Below are 21,146 nucleotides of genomic sequence, written 5' to 3'. Positions count from 1 at the left end.
CTCCATTATCTCCTAGGTCCTACCATCTTTCCTCCAGGACCTCAACGGTAAGGAGAGGCAGTGGAGACCAATCCTCTAAGATGTTCATTTGGACCAGTGGCCGGAGCACCACGTCATACAGGCATGACGAGAGAAGGTACGTGGCGTCCACACTGCGTTAGGCAAGCTCTGGGCTCCTTGTGTGACACTTTTGACACGCTAACTTTGTGAAAGTGCCATCACAAAATAACTGGTAATTTATAATAATGGCATTACTGGTAACCAGGACTGAAAGGAGAGACAGTTCTGTCCTGGTGCTTTTCCTTTTCCCAATCACTTCGTGTGCCGTCATGAACGGATGAGAATTTCTATGGTAATTAGAGATAGCCCTCCATTTATGATTGCAATTGAGCCCAACATTTCTGTTGCTAAGTGAGACATTTGTTACGTTTTGTCCCATTCTATGGCTTTTCTTGCCAGAGTTCTTAAGTGAGTCTCTGCAGTTGTTAAGTTAGTCAGAGGAGTTGCTAAATGAATCTGGTTTCCCCACTGACTTTGCTTATCAGAAGATGATCATATGGACACCACAATCATTATAAATACGAACCAGACGCCAAGTGTCTGAATTTTGATCTTGTGACCCAAGGGTGGTATTGACTTTCCTTCCCTACCGGTTCACAAATGTGAGCTCTTTCTCTCCACCTCCTCGCATGCGCACAGCCTTCGACGCATGTGATTTTGGTGGGAAAAAAGGGCCTAAATAGGATGCCGTAGAGCCGGCGCAAGTGGGCAGGGTCACCCACGATTTCCGCTACCAGTTCGGGCGAACCGGTCCGAACTGGTAGAATGCCACCTCTGATGTGACCATAGGGAAGCTGCAATGGTTGCAAGTGTCAAAGAAATGGTCACAAGTCCCCTTTTTCAATGCCATTGTAACTGCAAATGGTCATTAAATGAACCGTTGTAAGTCGAGGTCTACCTGTATCGGAGGGGAAAGAATGAAGAATAATTCTGAGAGACGTGGAAAGCCAATTACACTCCCAAACTGTGCTTCCATATCCAAAAGTTCCATATTGCCCTAAAATATTATATGATATATTTTGGGAAGTATGCACTTCTCTATCATTATGTTATTTCATGTTATATGAAATAGGAGACCCAAACTCCATTCGCCTCCTATGATAGCTTGAATTTCTGGGAGTCATAATCCACAGTGTCTTCAGATCATCAGGTGGGGAAAAAATTATTCTAATTTTTCTCTGCTCACTTCCAGCACCTCCATCAATCACAGACAGTCCCCGGGTTAAGAACAAGATCTGTCGCTAAATATGCCTTTAAGCCGAATTTTATGTAAGTCGGAACCCATGAACGGATTGCCTATTACTAAAAAAAGCAGATGGCATTCTCCGCCTTTCATCAGCTCAATGTTTTCACGACCAACTGAAAACAAGCTATATGTACAGGCAGTCCCCAACTTACAACAGTCCATTTAATGACTGTTCAAAGTTACAACTGCACTGAAAAAAGTGACTTAGGATCCTTTTTCACACTTACAACCATTGCAGCATCCCCATGGTCATGTAGTTGTCAGGTTTCCAAGTAACACCCCCAATGAAAGAAGACTCTGAGGCTTGAGTTTCCTCAAAGTTCCAATTTATTAGAGATGTCATATTGGCACATCTGGGAAAACCCGAATCTGAAAGTTTCCAGGTTTTCCCCACCCAAAGGAAAGTCCAAGTCCCTGTCCAGCACCCACATGTCCATCACATGGTCCAATCAGGCACCATCCCAACTGGAGATGCCTCCCAGTCACACTCTTCCAGGTGCAGGGCAAGATGTCCTAGACCAGCGGTTCACAACCTGTGGGTCGGGACCCCTTTGGGGGTCAAATGACCCTTTCACAGGGGTTGCCTAAGACCATCAGAAAACACATATTTTCGATGGTCTTAGGAACCGAGACACCAATTTTATGGTTGGAGGTCACCACAACATGAGGAACTGTATTAAAGGGTCACGGCATTGGGAAGGTTGAGAACCACTGTCCTAGACTATGAGAAAGCAATGTTATTTTGACTATATATCTCCCATACGCCATTTAATCGCCCCTCCCATTTTCCCACAGCATGGAATGTGGTAGACCAGAAGGCCCAATGCAAAAGGTGACTTCCAGGCCTGACAGTAGTCAAAATTCAGATGTTTTACCAGTGACTCGTAGTTTCGACGGTTGCAGCGTCCCACGGTTATGTGAATGTGATCCTCTTTAGCAGGGACGTGCGGTCAGGGGAGGCAGGAGAGGCAGAGCCTCACCGCTCTCATCATGAAAATAAAAAAAAGGGAAAGGCGCTGAGGAGCCTCCTGCACACGTGGTCCCATTCCCCGCCATCCTGAGTCAACATGAAAGGGACCGTGGCTCGCGCTGATGACATCACCAGCCTCACCAGCCATAAACCTCACCGCACGTCATTACTCTTTGGTGACCTTCTGACAAGCAAAGTCAAGGGGGAAGTCAGATTCACTTAACAATCATGTCCCTAACTTAAGCACTACACTGGTTCACTTAACATCCGGGGCAAAAATAGTTGTAAAAAGGGGCAAAACCCACTTAACAAATGTCTCACTCACTATAGAACAGGGGTGTCCAAACCTGGCAACTTTAAGACTTGTGGACTTCAACTCCCAGAATTCCCCAGCCGGCAGAGCTGGCTGGGGAATTCTGGGAGTTGAAGTCCACAAGTCTTAAAGTTGCCAAGTTTGGACACCCCTGCTATAGAACCTTTAGGCTCATCTGTACCCTGTTTCCCCGAAAATAAGACTTTCCAGAATAATAAGGCCAATCGGGCTTTTGAGTGCATGTGCTAAAATAAGCCCTCCCCAAAAACAAGCCCTCCCCAAAAATATCGCAACACAGCAGGTAACCCATGAGATAACCACGCTCGCTGCCCTCCTGCACCTCAAAAATAATAAGACCTGCCCTAAAATAAGGCCAAGCGCTTATTTCAGGGGTCAAAAGAAAATAAGACTGTGTCTTATTTTGGGGGAAACACTGTAGTCATAAGTCAAGGACTACCTGTATTTAAAATGTGCAGCTTCAGAGGTTCGTGAAAACAAGGCATGCTTCAGTGGTCCATCAGTTTGAGGAAGGAGAACAGCATCCACCATCTTTAGTAGTAGGCATCCCATTTGTCAGTTCGAGTTGTCTGTAAGTTAGACATTCTTAATTTCAAGAACTGACTATAATTCAAACTTCCCTATGGAATGTGGAGGCAAAGTCAGAATATGCTCTTGTTGTGCTGCATTTTAACTAGGAAATACATTCTAGGAAGGATGGGGAAATCAGGGAATGTACAAAAGCTGGTCACTGGATCTAAGGTACAAAGCTTCTTGTTCCAGGTATCCTGGGGCATTAAAAATAAATATTATTTTTTGCGATGTTGATTCCTCCTGCATAGGAACACAGTGGGCTTTTGTTGATCATGATATTGTTAGCTGTGCTATAGCCCCCAGAGTACACAGCTGAAACTCGACAGCATATTTGCAGGGAGGGCCAACAAAGATGCATTTTTCACCCAGCACAAATAAGGAGTGCTCCTTGTTGCAATCTCCCATTTGCTGCAAATCGTTTGTGTTCCCCGCCAACAACACAGCATTGTCTACGCGCAAATGTACAGGCATGTTTATGTTCCCCAATCAGCATATCTCTAATGTCACCACATTCATCTATCTGTAAATAGATGAAACAAACTAGGATGTCTCACCTATTTGTGTGATGCTCCTTTTTGGTGTTGAAATCCATAGTGAGTCTCTCTCTCTCTCTCTCTCTCTCTCTCTCTCTCTCTCTCTCTCTCTCTCTCTCTCTCTGTCTCTCTCTCTCTGTCTCTCTCTCTCTTTCTCTCTCTGTCTCTCTCTGTCTCTCTGTCTCTGTGTGTGTGTGTTTGTGTCTCTGTCTCTCTCTGTCTCTCTATGTCTCTCTGTCTCTCTGTCTCTCTGTCTCTCTGTCTCTGTCTGTCTGTCTGTCTCTCTCTCTGTCTCACTCTCTCTCTTTCTCTCTCTCTCTCTGTCTCTCTCTCTTTCTCTCTCAGTCTCTCTCTCTTTCTCTCTCTCTGTCTGTCTCTCTGTCTCTGTCTCTCTGTCTCTGTCTGTCTGTCTGTCTCTCTCTCTCTCTCTCTCTCATGCACTCTCAGTGCATATCATATTTAGAGTGGAACAACATAGAAATGTCAGGGATAGATAAATAATAAATGAAGCAAATGCTTTATTTCCACTATAAATTACCGTTCTGGCTGGAGCAACCATTGTTCAATTCCATAGTCATGCAAAACATTCCAAAATTGATGCCTATTCTCTTTATCATAAGTTTTAACAAGCATACAATAAATTTTCTTTCTCATATTTCTATGAGAAATCAGTGACACAAAGAATCTGGCCTGTACAGTCCCATGGCATGAAGGTGCCCTGGCCATCCACCAGTTGCACCCTTTCCATCAAAACTCTATCAAGTATTTTCCCAATTAAAAAAGCTAAACCTCCACCCTACTCCGATTACCTTTCCTTTTGTTCAGGGAACAATTGTGACATTTTCCCAATCCAAAGGGAAATGAATGTCTCCTTTCTAAGCAACGTTAAACAAGGCACACAGACAGGAACAAATCAAAGTCCCATTTTAACCTTTCTCCAGTTTCCTACATCTTTCAACATTTTCATGTGGTAAACATTTTCTTGTCATCCTTCACCCCCTCCTCAACATTAACATTTGTTTGGACCTGGGATGGATTCAGGTAGTTTTATACTTGCTTTTAAAGTCTGAGCATCATGTTAGTGGTGCATATGCTTGGGGTATTTGGTCAGAAGAAGCAGGACATTTAGTTTTCCCAATCCATGTCTCCGAAAAGGCAAACATCAGCTCTGTGACCTGGTACACCAAAGGCTGTTTGAAGCCATCAGATCATGTAATTTACCTTCTAAATCAGGGGAGTCACACTCAAAGCCCGTGGGCTGGATCTGGCCCACGGGGTGCTTAGTTCTGGCATGCAGTGGGGCCCTGGAAACAGTGAAGGACCTGCCTACAATGCTTCTGCCAGCAAAAATGGAGGTTGGGGGAGCCACATACGACCCTCTTGAACTCTGTTTTCTCTTGCACAAGTGACCGAGTTGGCTACACCCACCCTGGCCATGTCAACCCCAGCCCCCCAAGGTCAAATACAAACCCTCAATGTGGCCCTCAATGAAATCGAGTTTGACACCCCTGTCCTAAATGCTACAAAGGGGCCTAGGAGAGCAGATCACGCTTAAAGGAATCCACCCTTGGATATGCCCTGTTCTTTTGTTATTGTTAAGTAGCCACAGAACACCATCAGATAATTTTTATACACAAGAGGTTATTTCCACACAAGGCCACAAGCGCTTTGGATTTTCTACTTTTTTTTACTGCATCATTTTGCTATTGCACAGCAGAAGAAAAATGGGAGGGGTTGTATTGTTTACATAACAACTGAGTAAAACACCAAAGTATACTTGGTGCAGTTGGGTTCTCAAAAAAGTACATTTTTCACTCTGTGGGTTTGCCAGAGTTTAAGTAGCTTTCTATTCCTGCTGGAATTGTTTCAATAAGCTACTGAGAACTTACATGATCATTCACAGTGGACTCTGGTGGTTCAGCCTGTGGAGGAGTCTTAGGAAGATAGATATATAGTAATGCCCTTCTGTAAGTATTGTTCTCACCTAGGCTTCCCCAGCAGCACAAAGCCAAGTCCGAGTCCGGATAAAGCCCTTGTCAGGGCAGCCTCCATCAGTAACCAAGAAAGAAACCACTCAACTCCATTTTTCAGAATTAAGAGTACTTTTACTGGTTATGAGTAGAAAGCAGCTAGCAAAGCAAGATCTGAGGCAAAAGTGCGCGTAATCATAGATATCAATATGTGACCCAACTCCCTCCCCCTAGTAACCCCATCCCCCAGTCCAATCCCCACACCCCACAGGTGTCAAGTGGGCTGCAATTTCAAAACCCATCATCAGGTTGGTATGTCGGACGGTTGGCCTTGGCGGCAATTCCACTATCTGCAGCATGCGCAGTTGATGGTGAGAAAATGACTCCCTTCTTCACTCACTCCTGTGCTTAAGCTTCCCCTCCCAAATACCATATATCTCCCCCCCCTCCCCGTTTCAATGGCAGCCGAAAGCGAGCAGCAAAGCAGAGGCTGGCACCCATTTTATTTAATTTACAGTGAATTCCTCTCCAGCAAAGTCCCAGGCCACAGTCTTTCAAGATAGTTCACAATTACTGACCTTTATCAGGCTTGGAGAGTGGCCAGGCTGATATCTTTCAGATGCTGCAACACTTGGCAAGAATGCAGGAATGAACTCATTGTCTCGTGCAAACACCCCTCCCCTTTCACTCCTCTTTTATCTCGTATGAGAGGGACCATTCACCGTCCACCTGAGGCCTTACTCCCAAGTTGACCCTTGTTCCTTAGCTGTTCCCTTCACCTGGCAACTCTGCGCATGCACACACTGGGAAGAGGCTCCAGCTGTTTGTCTGCTTGACTGATGTCTGACTCTGAAGGCAGCTGATAACTGTCAGATGGCTCTGGCCCCCTCTCTGCCTCCAACGCAGAGCCCTCATCAGAGTCTTCCCCAGACTCCAGGACTGGCCCATGTTCCTCCCCAACCTCCTCACTGTCCGAAGCTGCTGCCAGCTCCACTGCTGGCTGCTGGTGGGCCACAACAAGTTTGTACATAACTACCTGAGAAGGAGGAATTCACTGCTGTTTGATGTACCAATGGCTACATAGCTGGATGCCTTAGAAAAGGACAAGAGAACAAATATTCATGGGTCTTGAAAACTAATAGTCTTTCTGAGATAACCTATCAACAGGTTTCTTAGTAGAGACTTTCTATTAGGTATAAACTTTCTACTAAGTTTGGCTTTCTAGAACCAAATTCAACATCCACAGAAACCAGGTAGCCTCTTAACATGCAGCGCAGGTCTTCTACTGCCTGGGGCTCCTACAACTTATTTGTTTGGCTTAATCTTTTATTTGTTACCTCTCTTCTGTCCATTTCATGCCTCATAGCCTCCTGTGGAAATGGCATGGCCGTCCTTTTCAATTAGCCATCTTATTTCTCAATCGTCCGTGTGAATCACATTTGTGTTACTGGTGCGATATTATTGACTGATTGTGCCATGCCCGTTTTATGTCTGCAGAGCAACACAAGTTATGTTGCGTGATGGGCTAATGTTCCAGAACAGCATAGCAATTTGCTGCCGTTCCCGCCTGCTTTTCATTTGGTAACAACCACACATCTACCGATAGCGAGCCATTACGGTTAAATACATTTTGATAAATAGCCAGAGCTATGGGCCACTTACTTATTTTCTTCACGTCTCTTTTTCTAAGAGAATGGATGCGATCTCAAACGTTCTCCTGTTAAACTGGGGGAGGAAACGATGCTGTCATTGTGGTGCTAGAGTTTTTGGGAAGGGGAAATAAAAGGATGAGATAGATTTATTCTGAATTTCATTTCAAGCCGGGGAAAGGTTAGTGAGTTTTTCAGGAGTCGGTTCATTTATTGCACCCATTCCAGTAAATCTTTAGCGGTGAACTGGAATAATGCGTGTGGATTTTTCTGCAAGTAATGGAAGAAGCAGTGTAGTGAAAAATTATGAAAACAGGAATAAAATAACAGTAATATATATCAAGCGAGGATCAGGTAAAAGCTGCCAGTGTATTAACTTGAAAATGAACCAAACCAATCTATTTATTTTTAAGTGAGGATGTTCAAACTGGGAGCTGGTATGACTGCACTCCAATGCATGTCTAAATATATGCAAACTTGTTTATCTGAATAAATTGGATCAGGCTGTATAGCTGCCCAGAGACATGAGCAAAACATTTGCTTTCCTGTTTTCAAACAGGATACACAGGTACACCTGTGGGACCCTCTCATGGGAAGCAGTGTTTCTCAACTTGAAGATACAGTAGAACCTCTGGTCACAAACACTTCTGATCATGACCAAATCCAAACAGCGGTGAAATTCATTTTTTTTACTACTGGTTCTGTGGGCATAGCGTGGTGGGCATGGCAGGGGAAGGATACTACAAAATCTCCATTCCCAACCCATTCCAGGGGAAGGATACTGCAAAATCTCCACTCCCTGCCCACTCTGGGGCCAACCAGAGGTGGCATTTGCTGGTTCTCCAAACTACTCAAAATTTCCACTACCGGTTCTCCAGCACCCCTGGTTCCGACCAAAAAAGTCACTTTTTTTGCGGCCGATTTCCCCTTCCGCACCATTTTTTGGAGTAAGTGCCAAATTTTCAAAATTAGTTTTGGGTCACGACCAAATCAGTTTGTGACCAAAGTTACGGAACGAATTATGGTTGTGACCAGAGGTTCTACTGTATATAGACCTCATACCCCAGAATTCTGGGATGGCTGGGGAATTCTGGGAGTTGAAGTCCACACGTCTTTAAATCGCTACAGTTAAGAAAGTAGCGGTGAAGAGACTGCTTTGAAGTATGGCCAGAGGAGAGGTGGTATTCTGCCCGTTCGCCCCGGTTCGAACGAACCGATAGCAGCAGTGGCGGGAGCCTCCGCCCACCCACCCAGATGTCATCACGGATGCTCTGCGCATGCACAGAAGTGCCACGCATGAGAAAAGCGAGCTTGCATGCGCGCTCCCCGTTCCAAACCATTAGCGAAGGAAAGAGAAAACCATTCCTGGGTCAGACTATTTTGAGCATGAAACAGATCTTCAGAAGAAGCAGCCTATTCCATGTCAGTCCATTATATCATGCATTATCCCCGTCCTCCTGTTATCTACTCCACTGCATTTTGCTGGCTACCATTAGTGAGGGAAACACAAATCAGAGCCCATTGAATTCCAAATTATGGAGAAGAAGAAAAGAGAAGCAGAGATGACATTGTCCTCAAACCTGCAATCTCCCACAAGGTTCTCCAAACAAGAAGCCTAGCCAGGGATATTAGCTCTATCTTTATTATATGGTTGTACAGGTAGTCCTCGACTTACGACCACTACTGAGCCCACAATTTATGTTGCTCAGTGAGATGTTTGTTCAGTGAGTTTTGCCCCATTTCCCGACCTTCCTTGCCTACAGTTGTTAAGTCAATCCGTGCACTTGTTAAATTAGTAACACAGTTGTTAAGTAAATCTGGCTTCCCTGTCGACTTTGCTTGTCAGAAGGTTGGAAAAGGTTGGTGAGTCGGTTTCCGAGCGTTTGAATTTAGATCACGTAACGGTTGTAAAGGTTAAAAACGGTCGTAAGTCACTTTTTCCAGGGATGTTTCAACTTTCGACGGTCACTAAACAATCTGTTGTAAATCGAGGACCACCTGTAGTAACAGAATCTTGCGAGATTGAAAGTATTTCTTTTTACTCTGCAGAAAATTAAGGAGAGTCCATTCTGAAATGTTTCCCACGCCCTCTTCTCCTTCCGTGGCCCAAGGCATCAGGACAATTGCAGTTGTCCAGTCTGTGGCTCTCCCTCCTGCCTGTCAGGGTCATTCCCATGTACATTACAAGCACCCCTTATTTGTTCCACCTAATTCCAATCATGGGTGTTAGCGCAAAACTAAAAATTGAGCGGTGGAAGTCAGATTTAACCTAGCCCAGGAGTGTCAAACCAAGGCCCATGGGGCTGGATCCAGCCCACAGGGTGTTTAGATCTGGCCCATGGGGCTGCCCTGGAAACAGCGAAGTATCAGCCTGCAGTGCCTCTGCCAGCGAAAATGGAGCTTGGGAGGGCTGCGTGCGGTTCTAGCTCACCATGAAGTAAGCTAGAAATAACTTGGCACCAATGATGTTGATCAACTAATCACATGATGGATGGCCAAATGTGGAAATGTCGCTGAAAATGAGAACCAAAAAAGATGTTTGTGCTAAGTTAATGCAGATGGAAAGTATTATGCACCATGAAAAATGCTATCATAAATATCAGAATACTGTAAAATATAAAGATAGATCTTGATTCATGGTCATAATGGACCCTGCCTATTGCAGTCACAAGTCATGACTATCATTAAGTGAGGAGACCGTATGGTTACCTTCCTTAACAATCTCCACCCCTGCTGCCTCTGATGCAGTTGTTAAAAACCACATGAGTCATTAAACAGAGGCTGGGACACCTCAGGATTAGGGGAGGCCCTGTGAGGCCAAGCACAAATTCAAGGGCCTCCCAAGGTCTTCCCTACGCCCTAAGAAGCCCATGCTCCATTTTCACTAGCAGAGGGTTGCAGGAGGCTGTTGCAGCTGAAACGGAGCTTGGGAACCTGTTTTTACTGGCAGAGCACTCGGGCCACCACAAATGATGTCAAACTGGCCACGCCCATCCTGGCCACGCCCACGCTCACCACCCAAAGTCAAACACAACCCTGATGCGGCCCTCAATTAAATTGAGCTTGACACCGCTGGCCTAGCATCTTCAGCTTAATAAACAATCGAATGGAGCAAGCGCATGCCTTAACATTCCTTCCACTCTGCTATACAATACAATAGCAGAGTTGGAAGGGACCTTGGAGGTCTTCTAGTCCAACCCCCTGCCTAGGCAGGAAACCCTATACCGTTTCAGACAAATGGCTATCCAACATCTTCTTAAAGACTTCCAGTGTATGATTTAAAAAGGAAAACCGGGAATCTGTCCTGCTGCAAAGCAAGATCATTCGGCATTCTCTTTATTTGCAGCCCATCCAGGAACAGCCATTTCCCCTTCTGGGTACATTGATGTTTGATGGTAGGCCAGGCTCACCATGGGAACCATTTTGTAAATAAACAACTGTCCTAACTTATCAACATTCCAAATGTGTCCCCAACGCCTCCCAAATTGCTAATCTCTGCAATAGGTGGTGATGGGGAAAATATAAAACTCACTAGAGTATATGGAGCAGAAAATATATATCTGCTCATGTCCTACCTTTAAATACCATAAAAAATATTTGACTTGAATGTGGGATTTCGCAGATGTAGAAACTGTAGAAAGTCAAACTGTAACTTATATGAGAGAGGGAGGCAATAGATATCAGTAGAAAAGAATATCTGTAGCTCAGGGTTGAACTGTGGTTGATGCTTGGTTGTTTGCTTACAGATGTTTCATTACCCAATTAGATAACATCATCCATGCAAATGAGTGTGTGGGTTGCTTCCTATTTATATACAGTAGTGTGCCTTGCCAATTTTGCTGGGATTGTGGTTTTCTCTTTGGAGATTCCTTGGATAAAGTATTATTTTTGTGCCTCATTTTTTGTCTAGTGCTGATCTTTATTTATCTGAATGTTGGCTGCTGTTGGGGAAAATGTCTTCTAGCTTTTTATTTCCTTCCTAGGTTTTATACATATTGTCTCTTTTGAATGGTGTGTAAATGTGTCTATTGATGACTTATTTGTTTGAACACATTAGAACACTCCAATTAAGCTAATAATAAAAAAAAAAACATGCCCCCACCGCCACCTGGTAGGGCAGCTACTACCTATAAACAGGCAGCAAATCACACACTCACTCACATTGATGATGTTACCTAGTTGGGCAGTGGTGGGATTCAAATTTTTTTATAACCGGTTCTGTGGGCGTGGCCTGGTGGGCATGACATGGCTTGGTGGGGGTGCTTGGCTGGTGTGGCAGGGGAAGATTACTGTAAAATCTCCATCCCTTCTCATTCCAGGGGAAGCAGGGGTGGGTTCCTGCCAGTTCTAACCTCTTCTATAGAAGAGGTTCCACAAATCTACAGTGCCGTTGAGAACCGGTTCCAGCTCCCTCTCCCCCACCCGTCCGCACATCATCAAGATGAAGAGCGAGAGGAGGAATTCTGGCAAAAAACCTGGGGTGTTTTTTTTCCTAAAGGACTAGGGGTGCAAGGGTCTTGTAACTTGACAGCTTTAAGACTTGCGTGCTTCAAATGCCAGAGTTTCTGAGCCAACATTTTGGTTGCTAAGCAAGAGTGTTGTTAAGTGAGTTTCACCACATTTTATAAGTTGGCCATGCCCACCCAGTCACATGGCTGACAAGTCACTCCCACCCAGTCACATGGCCAGCAAGCCACTCCCACAAAGCAGGCCACACCTACAGAAGAGGTTCTAAAAATATTTGAAACCCACCACTGAGGGGTGCAAAATCCCCATTTCCTCCCGATCAGCTGGGACTTGGGAGGCAGAGAATAGATGGGGGTGGGGCCAGTCAGAGGTAGTATTACTGGTTCTGCGAACTACTCAGAATTTCCACTACCGGTTCTTTAGAACTGGCCAGAACCTGCTGAATACTACCTCTGTAAGTTGGGTAATGAAATGTCCGCCAATAAACAACCAAAATCAGAAAGCATCAAGAACTCCATAGATCAGGGGTGTCCAAACTTGGAACTTTAAGACTTGTGGACTTCAACTCCCAGAATTCCCCAGCCAGCTGGAGTTGAAGTCCATAAGTCTTAAAGTTCCCAAGTTTGGACACCCCTGCCATAGATAGAATAGATAATAGACCATCATTTTTAGGTTAACAAAAACTCAGAATACCATGAAGTAAGCTAGAAGTAAGTTGGCGCCAATGATGTTGATCAACGGATCACATTATGGATGGCCATCAATGCGAGGAAATGTCTCTGTAAACAAGAACAAAAAAAAGATCTTTGTGCTAAATTAATGCAGATGGAAAGACTACAAAGTACCATGCACTATGAAAAATACTCAGATATAAAAATATCAAAATGCTATAAAATATAAAGATAGACCTTGATCCATGGTCATAATGGACCCTGCATATTACAGTCACAAGTCATGACAGTCATTAAGCGAGGAGGCCATATAATTACTTCCTTAACAATCTCCACCCCTGCTGCCTCTGATGCAGTGGTTAAAAACCACATGAGTCATTAAACAGAGGCTGGGGTACCTCAGAATTATGGGATGCCCTGTGAGGCCTAGCACAGGTCCAGGGGCCTCCCAAGGTCTTCCCTACTCCCTAAGAAGCCCATGCTCCACTTCCCATCCTCAGAGTCCTCACAGGCCCTTGGGCTTGCTTTCTACCCCTTAGAACCCCATACTTTCCTCCTTATCTGCCACAAGTATCTCAACCGGTTGTAAGTCAAGGACTACCTGTAAAACAGTAATCATTTTAGAACTCACATGTTGAGGTTTTAGAAATTTGTAGAACTATAATAGATCTTACTTGTCAAAGGAAATATTAGAGTTAACCTACTGTATGTGCCTAAGAGGGACATGGTGGCTCAGTGGCTAAGACACTGAGCTTGTCGATCAGACGGGTCAACAATTCAGCAGTTCAAACCCCTAGCGCCACGTAACGGAGTGAGCTCCTGTTACTTGTCCCAGCTCCTGCCAACCTAGCAGTTCAAAAGCACGTAAAAATGCAAGTAGAAAAATAGGAACTCCCTTTGGTGGGAAGGTAACAGTGTTCCATGCTCCTTCGGCATTTAGTCATGCCGGCCACATGACCACAGAGACTTCTTTGGACAGAACTGGCTCTTTGGCTTTGAAACAGAGATGAGCACCGCCCCTAGAGTCAGGAATGACTAGCACATATGTGTGAGGGGAACCTTTACCTTTATATGCCTAAATCATCCTATTGTCTTGTCTGGGTCAGTTAAGGGTCCAGAGTATCTTGAAGGGCAAGTCCTAAGAACTCTAAATTGCTGAAATGCCACCAGGAAATAAAGCAGGGAAGACTGCAGGTCTTTGACTATTCTTTCTTCATTCACATCACGCATTTTTCTGGGGATTCCAAAGAATTCTTCTGGTGTGAATGATCTAAGATTTGTTGTCCAAGATTCATTTCATCTTTTGCAAAGCACCTTCCTAGAAATTGAAAAACAGAGGCGAGAGTGGGAAAGAGGGAGCTTTGAAATCATTCCACCAATTAAAGCCTTTTGTGAGTTTCGGATGCCGGTGATCTTTTCTTTCCCCTACCAGGTCCAAGCAAAATGTTTAGAAAACATCGAATGCGGTAATCTTAAAGCTGTGATCTCCCCTGAGGCAGGCCTTGGAAACGGAGCAAACAGTCCTTTTAGAGGGTTTATTGATTAAAGTGTGAACTCCACATAAGAATGTATTGTTTTCAACCTCAGAAATATTTACCAAAAAATCAGGGATCATGATCTACTGGACAAAAGGAAAACAGTCACCGCTCTCAAAGCTGGAGAGGACCGGGCCATACTCCTGGGACTGACCATGATGGTGTGCTCCATTATGATGTACTTCCTTCTGGGCATCACCCTGCTGAGATCGTACATGCAAAGGTAAATTCTTCACGTTTCTTCTAATTAGCATTCTAAGATCCAAAAACATAGAACGTAAAACACAAAACAATAGAATTGGAAGGAATCTTGGAGGTCTTCTAGTCCACCCCCCCCCCCTGCTCAAGCAGGAGACTGTTCAAACAAATGGTTGTTCAGTCTCTTTTTGAAAGTCTCCAGTGATGGAGCACCCACACCCTCTGAAGGCAAGCTGTTCCATGGGTTGATTGCTCTCACCATTAGTATATTTCTCCTTAATTCTAGGTTGCTTCTCTCCTTGCTTGGTTTCCAATCATTGTATTTTACCTTGCCATTTGGTACTGTGGCCCCCTTATCTTTGTAGGAACCCCTCAAATACTGGAACAGTGCTATCATGTCACTCGATGAGAAAAGAAGGATATATTCCCAATTCCAATAACTGTTCTTTTTTATATTTTAGCCTCCAGTCCGCTAATCATTTTCGTTTCACTTCTCTGCACTCTTTCCAGAGTCTCAACATATTTTTATGTTACGGTGAACAGAACTGGATGCAATATCCCAAGGGTGGAATATTCCAAATATTCCCGACATTCAATAGGCAGATGTAGAGTTTGGACTTAGACTAAATCAGCCTTCCATAGCCTGATGCCTGTGTAATGTGTTAGGATGATGGGCCTTATTATTCTCCACCAATGTGGCCCTAGCTTTCTAGGAACTGTGTTGCCAATATTTCTAGAGAGCTCCAGAAATAGGAGAAAGATGGACTAACAAGTACAAAAGAAAGTTGCAAGAAACATTTGTTCATTTCATTATTCAATTTGCCTTCCTTATTCAAATCCTAATATCCTCCAGTATTAATTTCCGTGTATTTCCGTGTTTCACATTGGACATGCTTCTTTCTTTATTTGCTTATTTGTTTGTTCATTTCTTCTCTAGGGCTGCCCGCTCCTTCACAAGTTGCTTTCATATATATATATATATTTTTCAATGTGTACGAAAGGGGAGGAATTGGAATTGATTTTTACAGCCATCTTCAGGCAGTCTTCATTTTATTTCCGGAAAATTCTGTAGATGCTACATTGTTCTCCATTTTTTATTTGTCTTTTTTTTTTTCAGAATAACCTTAAAAGAATGTCCTTAAAGCCCAGAGAAAAGTATATGGCACAAGGGGGAAATTGTTATTTTTTAAAAAGTTTCTACTAAGCTTCAAACCAGCAAACTTCTACATATTTACAAAGCAAATGTTATAACCATTATGCTATTGTAGCATGGCTAATAAAACAACAGAATAACAGAGTTGGAAGGGACCTTGGAGGTCTAGTCCAGGAGTCAGCAAACTGCGGCTCTGGGGCCACATGTGGCTCTTTCATCCTTCTGCTGTGGCTCCCTGTCGCCAGTCGGTGCCACAATTTTGGGAGGAGTTTCTGGTTGGGGCGAGGAAGCACGGTGCGCCAGGAGAAGACTGTCATGTAAGGGGCAGGTTTTCCGGTCAGCTCCACAATTGATAGGGCTTTTGATTAGGAAAGGTAGAGGAAAAAGAATGCCATGCTAGAAGGAGACTCTATGGTGGGGGGACCGGACTTCCGGTCGGCTGCAGAATTGAACGGGGGACTTCCGGTTGGGACCTTTGTGGCTCATTGAGTGTTTATGGTTGCCGACCCCTGGTCTAGTCCCTGGTTCAAGCAGGAAATCCTACCATTTCAGACAAGTGGTTGTCCAACATCTTCTTTAAAACTTCCAGTGTTGGAGAACGCACAACTTCTGGAGGCAAGCTGTTCCACTGATTAATTGTTCTAACTGTCAGGAAATTTCTCCTCAGTTCCAAGTTGCCTCTCTCCTTGATTAGTTTCCATCCATTGCTTCTTCTCCAGGGTAACTATTGACACACTTGAGGGAGTATTCTTTTTTCTTTTTTTGTGAAATAGCCCAGGGGTGGGCTTCTGGGGTTTTGCACCAGAGGTGGGTTTCTAGCAGTTCGGACCGGTTCAGGTGAGTAGATAGTAATTCAGCCGCTAACACCCCCGAAGATGGCACACCGTGCTTCCCCGCCATCTTGTTTTTTGCTTCTGTGTATGCGCAGAAGCAATTTTTCACTACTATGCATGCATGCATAGTGCGCATCAAGCATGCATGTGAAGCGTGTGTAACCCGAAGCACATCCCTGAGCAAACCGGCAGTAAAAAAAAAGCTGGAACCCACCCCTCGGTTTGCATGGGTCCTGGAGATCCTCTAGCTAGGATTCTGCCCAGTTCAGGGAACCCCCAAATGCCACCCCAAGGCATTCCAATAATGACATGTCTCCTTCACCTTCCTGTGCTTTCCTCAACCTTTACCAGATCAAAGCCTCACAGCAAATTATAGCTGTGTTTTTCATAACTTACTTATCAAATAACAAATAAATGCAATAGCAGAGTTGGAAGGGACCTTGGAGGTCTTCTAGTCCAACCCCCTGCCTAGGCAGGAAACCCTATACCATTTCAGACAAATGATATCCAACCTCTTCTTAAAGACTTCCAGTGTTGGGGCATTCACAACCTCTGGAGGCAAGCTGTTCCACTGATTAATTATTCTAACTGTCAGGAAATTTCCCCTCAGTTCTAAGTTGCTCCTCTCCTTGATTAGTTTCCCCCTATTGCTTCTTGTTCTACCCTCAGGTGCCTTGAAGAATAGTTTGACTCCCTCACAAGAGGGTCACAACAAGAGAGCTTAATTGCACTCTGTATTTGTCCTATTGATTGAAAACCTTTTTAAAACTCTTGAGAGGTACTCGATGTAAGCAATATATGTGTCCCCTTCTACTCCTTTTTTTCTCATTGCCTCTTCGAATAGTGTATTCTTTTTTCTATTTGGAAAAAAAAACATGCTAAGGATATACAGTATATATGCTCATCTTAAAAACCGTCCATATTTTCATCAGAATGAACTGAGCCCAATATTAAAATTGCTAACCATAAAGCTGAAAAAGTATAGGAGTTCTAAAAATAATCACCTTTTTTAATGTTTCCTAAATTGATTTAAAGGAAGCTTAGACATAATGACAGTGCATCCTCTACCGGCTAATCAACATATTAGATAAAAATAGAAGTTCTCCGTGGGCCTAAATTCTGGCATCTTCTATCTCTCTTTTTTTCTGCATTGCTTAAGAATTACAAGTGGTCCTCGACTTGCAGCAGTTCATTTAGTGACCATTCAAAGTTACAACCGCAGTGAAAAAAAGTGACTTATGGCCGTTTTTCATACTACAACCACTGCAGCATCCTCATAGTCAGGTGGTCAAAATTCAGATGCTTGGCAACTGCTTCATGTTTATGACAGTTGCAATGTCCCAGGGTCATCTGATCTCCTTCTGACAAGCAAAGTCAATGGGGAAGCCAGATTCACTTAACAACCATGTTACTATCTTAACAATTGCAGTGACTCACTTAACAACTGTGGCAAGAAAGATCGTAAAAATGGGACATATCTCATTTCATAAAGGTTTCACTTAGCAACATAAAGTTTGGGCTCAATTATAGTCGTAACCCGAGGACTCCCTTTAGAGAACTGGGAAGTTTGTATATTGTCCTGTGATTTTATTTATTTTTTAAAATGTAGGTTCCAGTATTGTCTGAATTTTTGCTTCATTCAGGTTATTTCACAGGCTTTGTCTCCTTTTATCTACTTGTCTTAGCAACAAATTCAATACGAGACTGTCAAAGGATAATTTTCTTGGAAGAAATTCCTCACTGATCTATGAAGCTATTACGGATGCTCTGTGCAGGATGGTGGATTTATTTGTAATCAAAAATACTTGGAGATCACTCTTTCTCCTTCAACAGTTCAAAATGGGCAGATTCCTGTCCTCACCTAGGCTTCCCCAAAAAGCACGAGGCAGAGTCCTGGTCCCGACAAAACCCCTTTTATTAAACAAAGGTGAATTCCTTTCGTTCACATTCAGCAAAGGCCTGGCAAACAGTCTTTCAAAGGAATATTTAGGACTACAGACCTTATCTATCTTGAAAAGCTGCCATGTAAATATTTTCCAAATGAGGTGCTGTGCAAGGAAAAACTGGGCATAGAGTCTCTGAGATTCATGGACAGATCTTCACACTCCTGAAATGAATCTAATGACCGAACAAATTGTTTCCTGCAAAAGCCCACTCCCCTTTCGCTCCTCTTTTATTTCCTATGGGAGGGGCCAATCATCTTCCACCTGTGACTTTACTCCCAAGTCTACCCTGATTTCTGAGTTGTTCTTTTCTTCTGGCAGCTCTGCGCATGCGCACACTGGGAACAGGCTCTAGCTGTTCCTCTGCCTCACTGCTGTCTAGCTCCATAGACACCTGATCATTGCCAGACGCAGTGACATGCGGTGAGGTTTATGGTTGGTGAGGCTGGTGACGTCATTAAACCACATGGTTGCTCTGATCACACGGGCACAGCCCGACCGGAGAAGTTTCTCTTCTTAGAAATGTCTCCTCAGTGGAGCTCCTGAAAGGGACAGGCAGGCTGCCACAGCTCCACTGAGAAGACATTTCTGAGAAGAGAAACTTCTCCTTTCTCCTCCTCCCCCCCCCTCCCTTCTAGCACTGATGATGTTACCTAGGCATTTTTTGCATCGGGCGAGCCCGGGATCCTTGCAAGGGGAATGGGACCACGTGTGCAGGAGGCTCCTCTTCCTGCACACGTGTACCATTCTCCTCCTTCCTGAGCCAACATGAAGGGGACCGCGGCTGCACTGATCTGAGGCTGGCGCTGAGGAGCCTCCTGCACACGTGGTCAGCGCACTTGGGGCTGCTGCTGCGATGTCCAGGGAGGCTAAACCAAGCTAGCCTCAGATCAGCGTGAGCACCAGTCCCCTTCCCCTGCACACGTTGTCCCATTCTCCTCTTTCCTGAGCCAACATGAAGGGGACCGCAGCTGCACTGATCTGAGGCTGGCGCTGAGGAGCCTCCTGCACACGTGGTCGGCGCACTTGGGGCTGCTGCTGCGATGTCCAGGGAGGCTAAACCAAGCCGCACGCCTCTCCCAGCCACTTTCACGGCTTCCCGGAGTATTTTTTTTTCATGATGAGAGTGGTGAGGCTCTGCCTCCCCTGCCTCCCCTGACTGCACGTCACTGGCCAGACGGCCTCGGTCCTGTCTCTGCCTCCAACACAGAGCCCTCATCAGAGCCTTCCCCAGACTCCAGGACTGGCCCATGCTCCTCCCCAACCTCCTCACTCTCCAAATCTGCTGCCAGTTCTGCTGGCCATTGGCAGGCCACAACAGTTACACAGATCGAAAAATAGAGGTTTTTCGGGGTGGGGTGGGGGTTAGATCCAGTCAATTCTTTATTGTCTTCAAAAGGTTGTAAATTGCCCTCAAAATGCTGTGTATTATCTTAGAGCCATCTCATTCGCCTGGGTTATCTATAAAGAGCCTGAAATATTTACATTCTAAGGAAAAAGCCATTTCACACAAAAGCATCCTTACTAAAGTTTCCCTGACTCAAAGCCCCAGTCAAGCCTTGACAAGAAACCAAATAAATTTACAATTTCATATAAGCAGAGGAACACTTCTCCAATTCAATTTGGAATCATCTTGATATAACATCATATGCTTCCACTCTGAACTTGTCTCTTTCGTTTTAGCCTGCGCTCATTTTTATTTCCATCTGAGAAAATTGATTTATGCCTTGGTGGGGTTGAATCTCTTGGGCGACTGTGTGATTTTTCATGTGAGGATTCAATTTCTTTGCTTCTTCCTCACTCATTTTTTAAAGCAGTTATGCATCTCACAAGCAAAAGTGATAATGGAAGAAGGTGATTCCTTGCCTCGCCAAACAAGGCTTGGTTGTTGTAGAATTTTATTTACAGCACCTAATTTGTGAATATATGGACCCAAATACTGCCACAAGAGCCAACACCTAGAATAGAATAGAATAGAATAGAATGGAATGGAATGGAATGGAATGGAATGGAATGGAACGGGGTGAGGTAGGGTGGAATGGAGTGAAGTGGAGTGGGGTTGGGAGTGGAGTTGGGAGGAATGGGGTAGGGTGGAATGGAAATGGAAATGGAAATGGAAATGGAAATGGAATGGAATGGAATGGAATGGAATACAATACAATACAATACAATACAATACAATACAATACAATACAATACAATACAATACAATACAATACAATACAATACAATACAATACAATACCAGAGTTGGACGGGACCTTGGAGGTCTTCTAGTCCAACTCTCTGCTCAGGCAATAAACCCTATACCATTTAAGAAAAATGGTTATCCAATCTCTTCTATAAAAGTTCCAGTGTTGGAACTGGAACTTCTGGAGGCACGTTGTTCCAATGATTAATTGTTCCAACTGTCAGGAAATTTCTTCTTAGTTCTAGGTTGCTTCTCTACTTGATTCGTTTCCACCCATTGCTTCTAGTTCTGCCCTCAGGTGCTTTGGAGAATAGCTCGACTCCCTTTTCTTTGTGGCAACTCTTAAGATATCAGAAGACTGCTAACAAGTCACCCCCTAGTCCTTCTTTTCATCAAACTAGACATACCCAATTCCAGCAACGGTTCTTTATATATTTTTATCGTTTGGAAGGGACCTTGTAGGTCATCTAGCCCAACCCTATGCCCAAGCAGGAGGCCCTACACCATTTCTGACAGATGGCAGAGCCATTTCAAATGTCTTCAGCTTTTTTTACCAGAGTTTGCCTGTTTCTGCACCTCACCTTTTCTTTGAAATGACTCATAATCCATATCAAAATATAAACATAATAGGATCATATTGGTTTTGACAAGGGTCTTTCTTTAGGGAAAAATTGGTATCGGTAGTCCTTGAATTATCACCACAATTGAGTCCAAACACTCCATTGTTGAGCGAGCTTTACCCTTTTGTTTAACGTTTCTTGCCACAGTTGTTAAGTGAACCACAGCCGTTGTTAAGTTAGTAACTCGGTTGTTAAGGGAAGCTG

General features: G+C 44.1%; 2 protein-coding genes across 6 annotated transcripts in view; one reads left to right on the top strand and one right to left on the bottom strand.

The window, feature by feature from the left end:
- Nucleotides 1–21,146, top strand: part of KCNMB2 (potassium calcium-activated channel subfamily M regulatory beta subunit 2) — a 372,211-nt gene that overhangs the window by 307,239 nt on the left and 43,826 nt on the right. For 4 of the 5 annotated variants that reach the window (XM_081954243.1, XM_081954244.1, XM_081954242.1 and 1 more), the window contains 2 exons: nt 17–136; nt 14,058–14,228. In XM_081954243.1, coding sequence (XP_081810369.1) covers nt 81–136; nt 14,058–14,228 — 227 coding nt within the window. In that variant the 5' untranslated portion in view covers nt 17–80. The remainder of the gene's footprint in view (nt 1–16; nt 137–14,057; nt 14,229–21,146) is intronic. The other variant, XM_081954241.1, reaches the window with a different exon arrangement.
- The window catches only part of ZMAT3 (zinc finger matrin-type 3), a 161,445-nt gene continuing 142,704 nt past the window's right edge, over nt 2,406–21,146 (bottom strand). Inside the window, exon 9 of the mRNA XM_081954238.1 lies at nt 2,406–2,445. The gene's annotated coding sequence lies outside the window, so the exon portion shown is untranslated. The remainder of the gene's footprint in view (nt 2,446–21,146) is intronic.

Source organism: Natrix helvetica, assembly GCF_964273705.1.
Source record: "Natrix helvetica genome assembly, chromosome: 5".
NCBI lineage: Eukaryota > Metazoa > Chordata > Lepidosauria > Squamata > Natricidae > Natrix > Natrix helvetica.
Note: the sequence above shows the minus strand (reverse complement) of the source record. Positions and strands in the feature narration are given on the sequence as shown.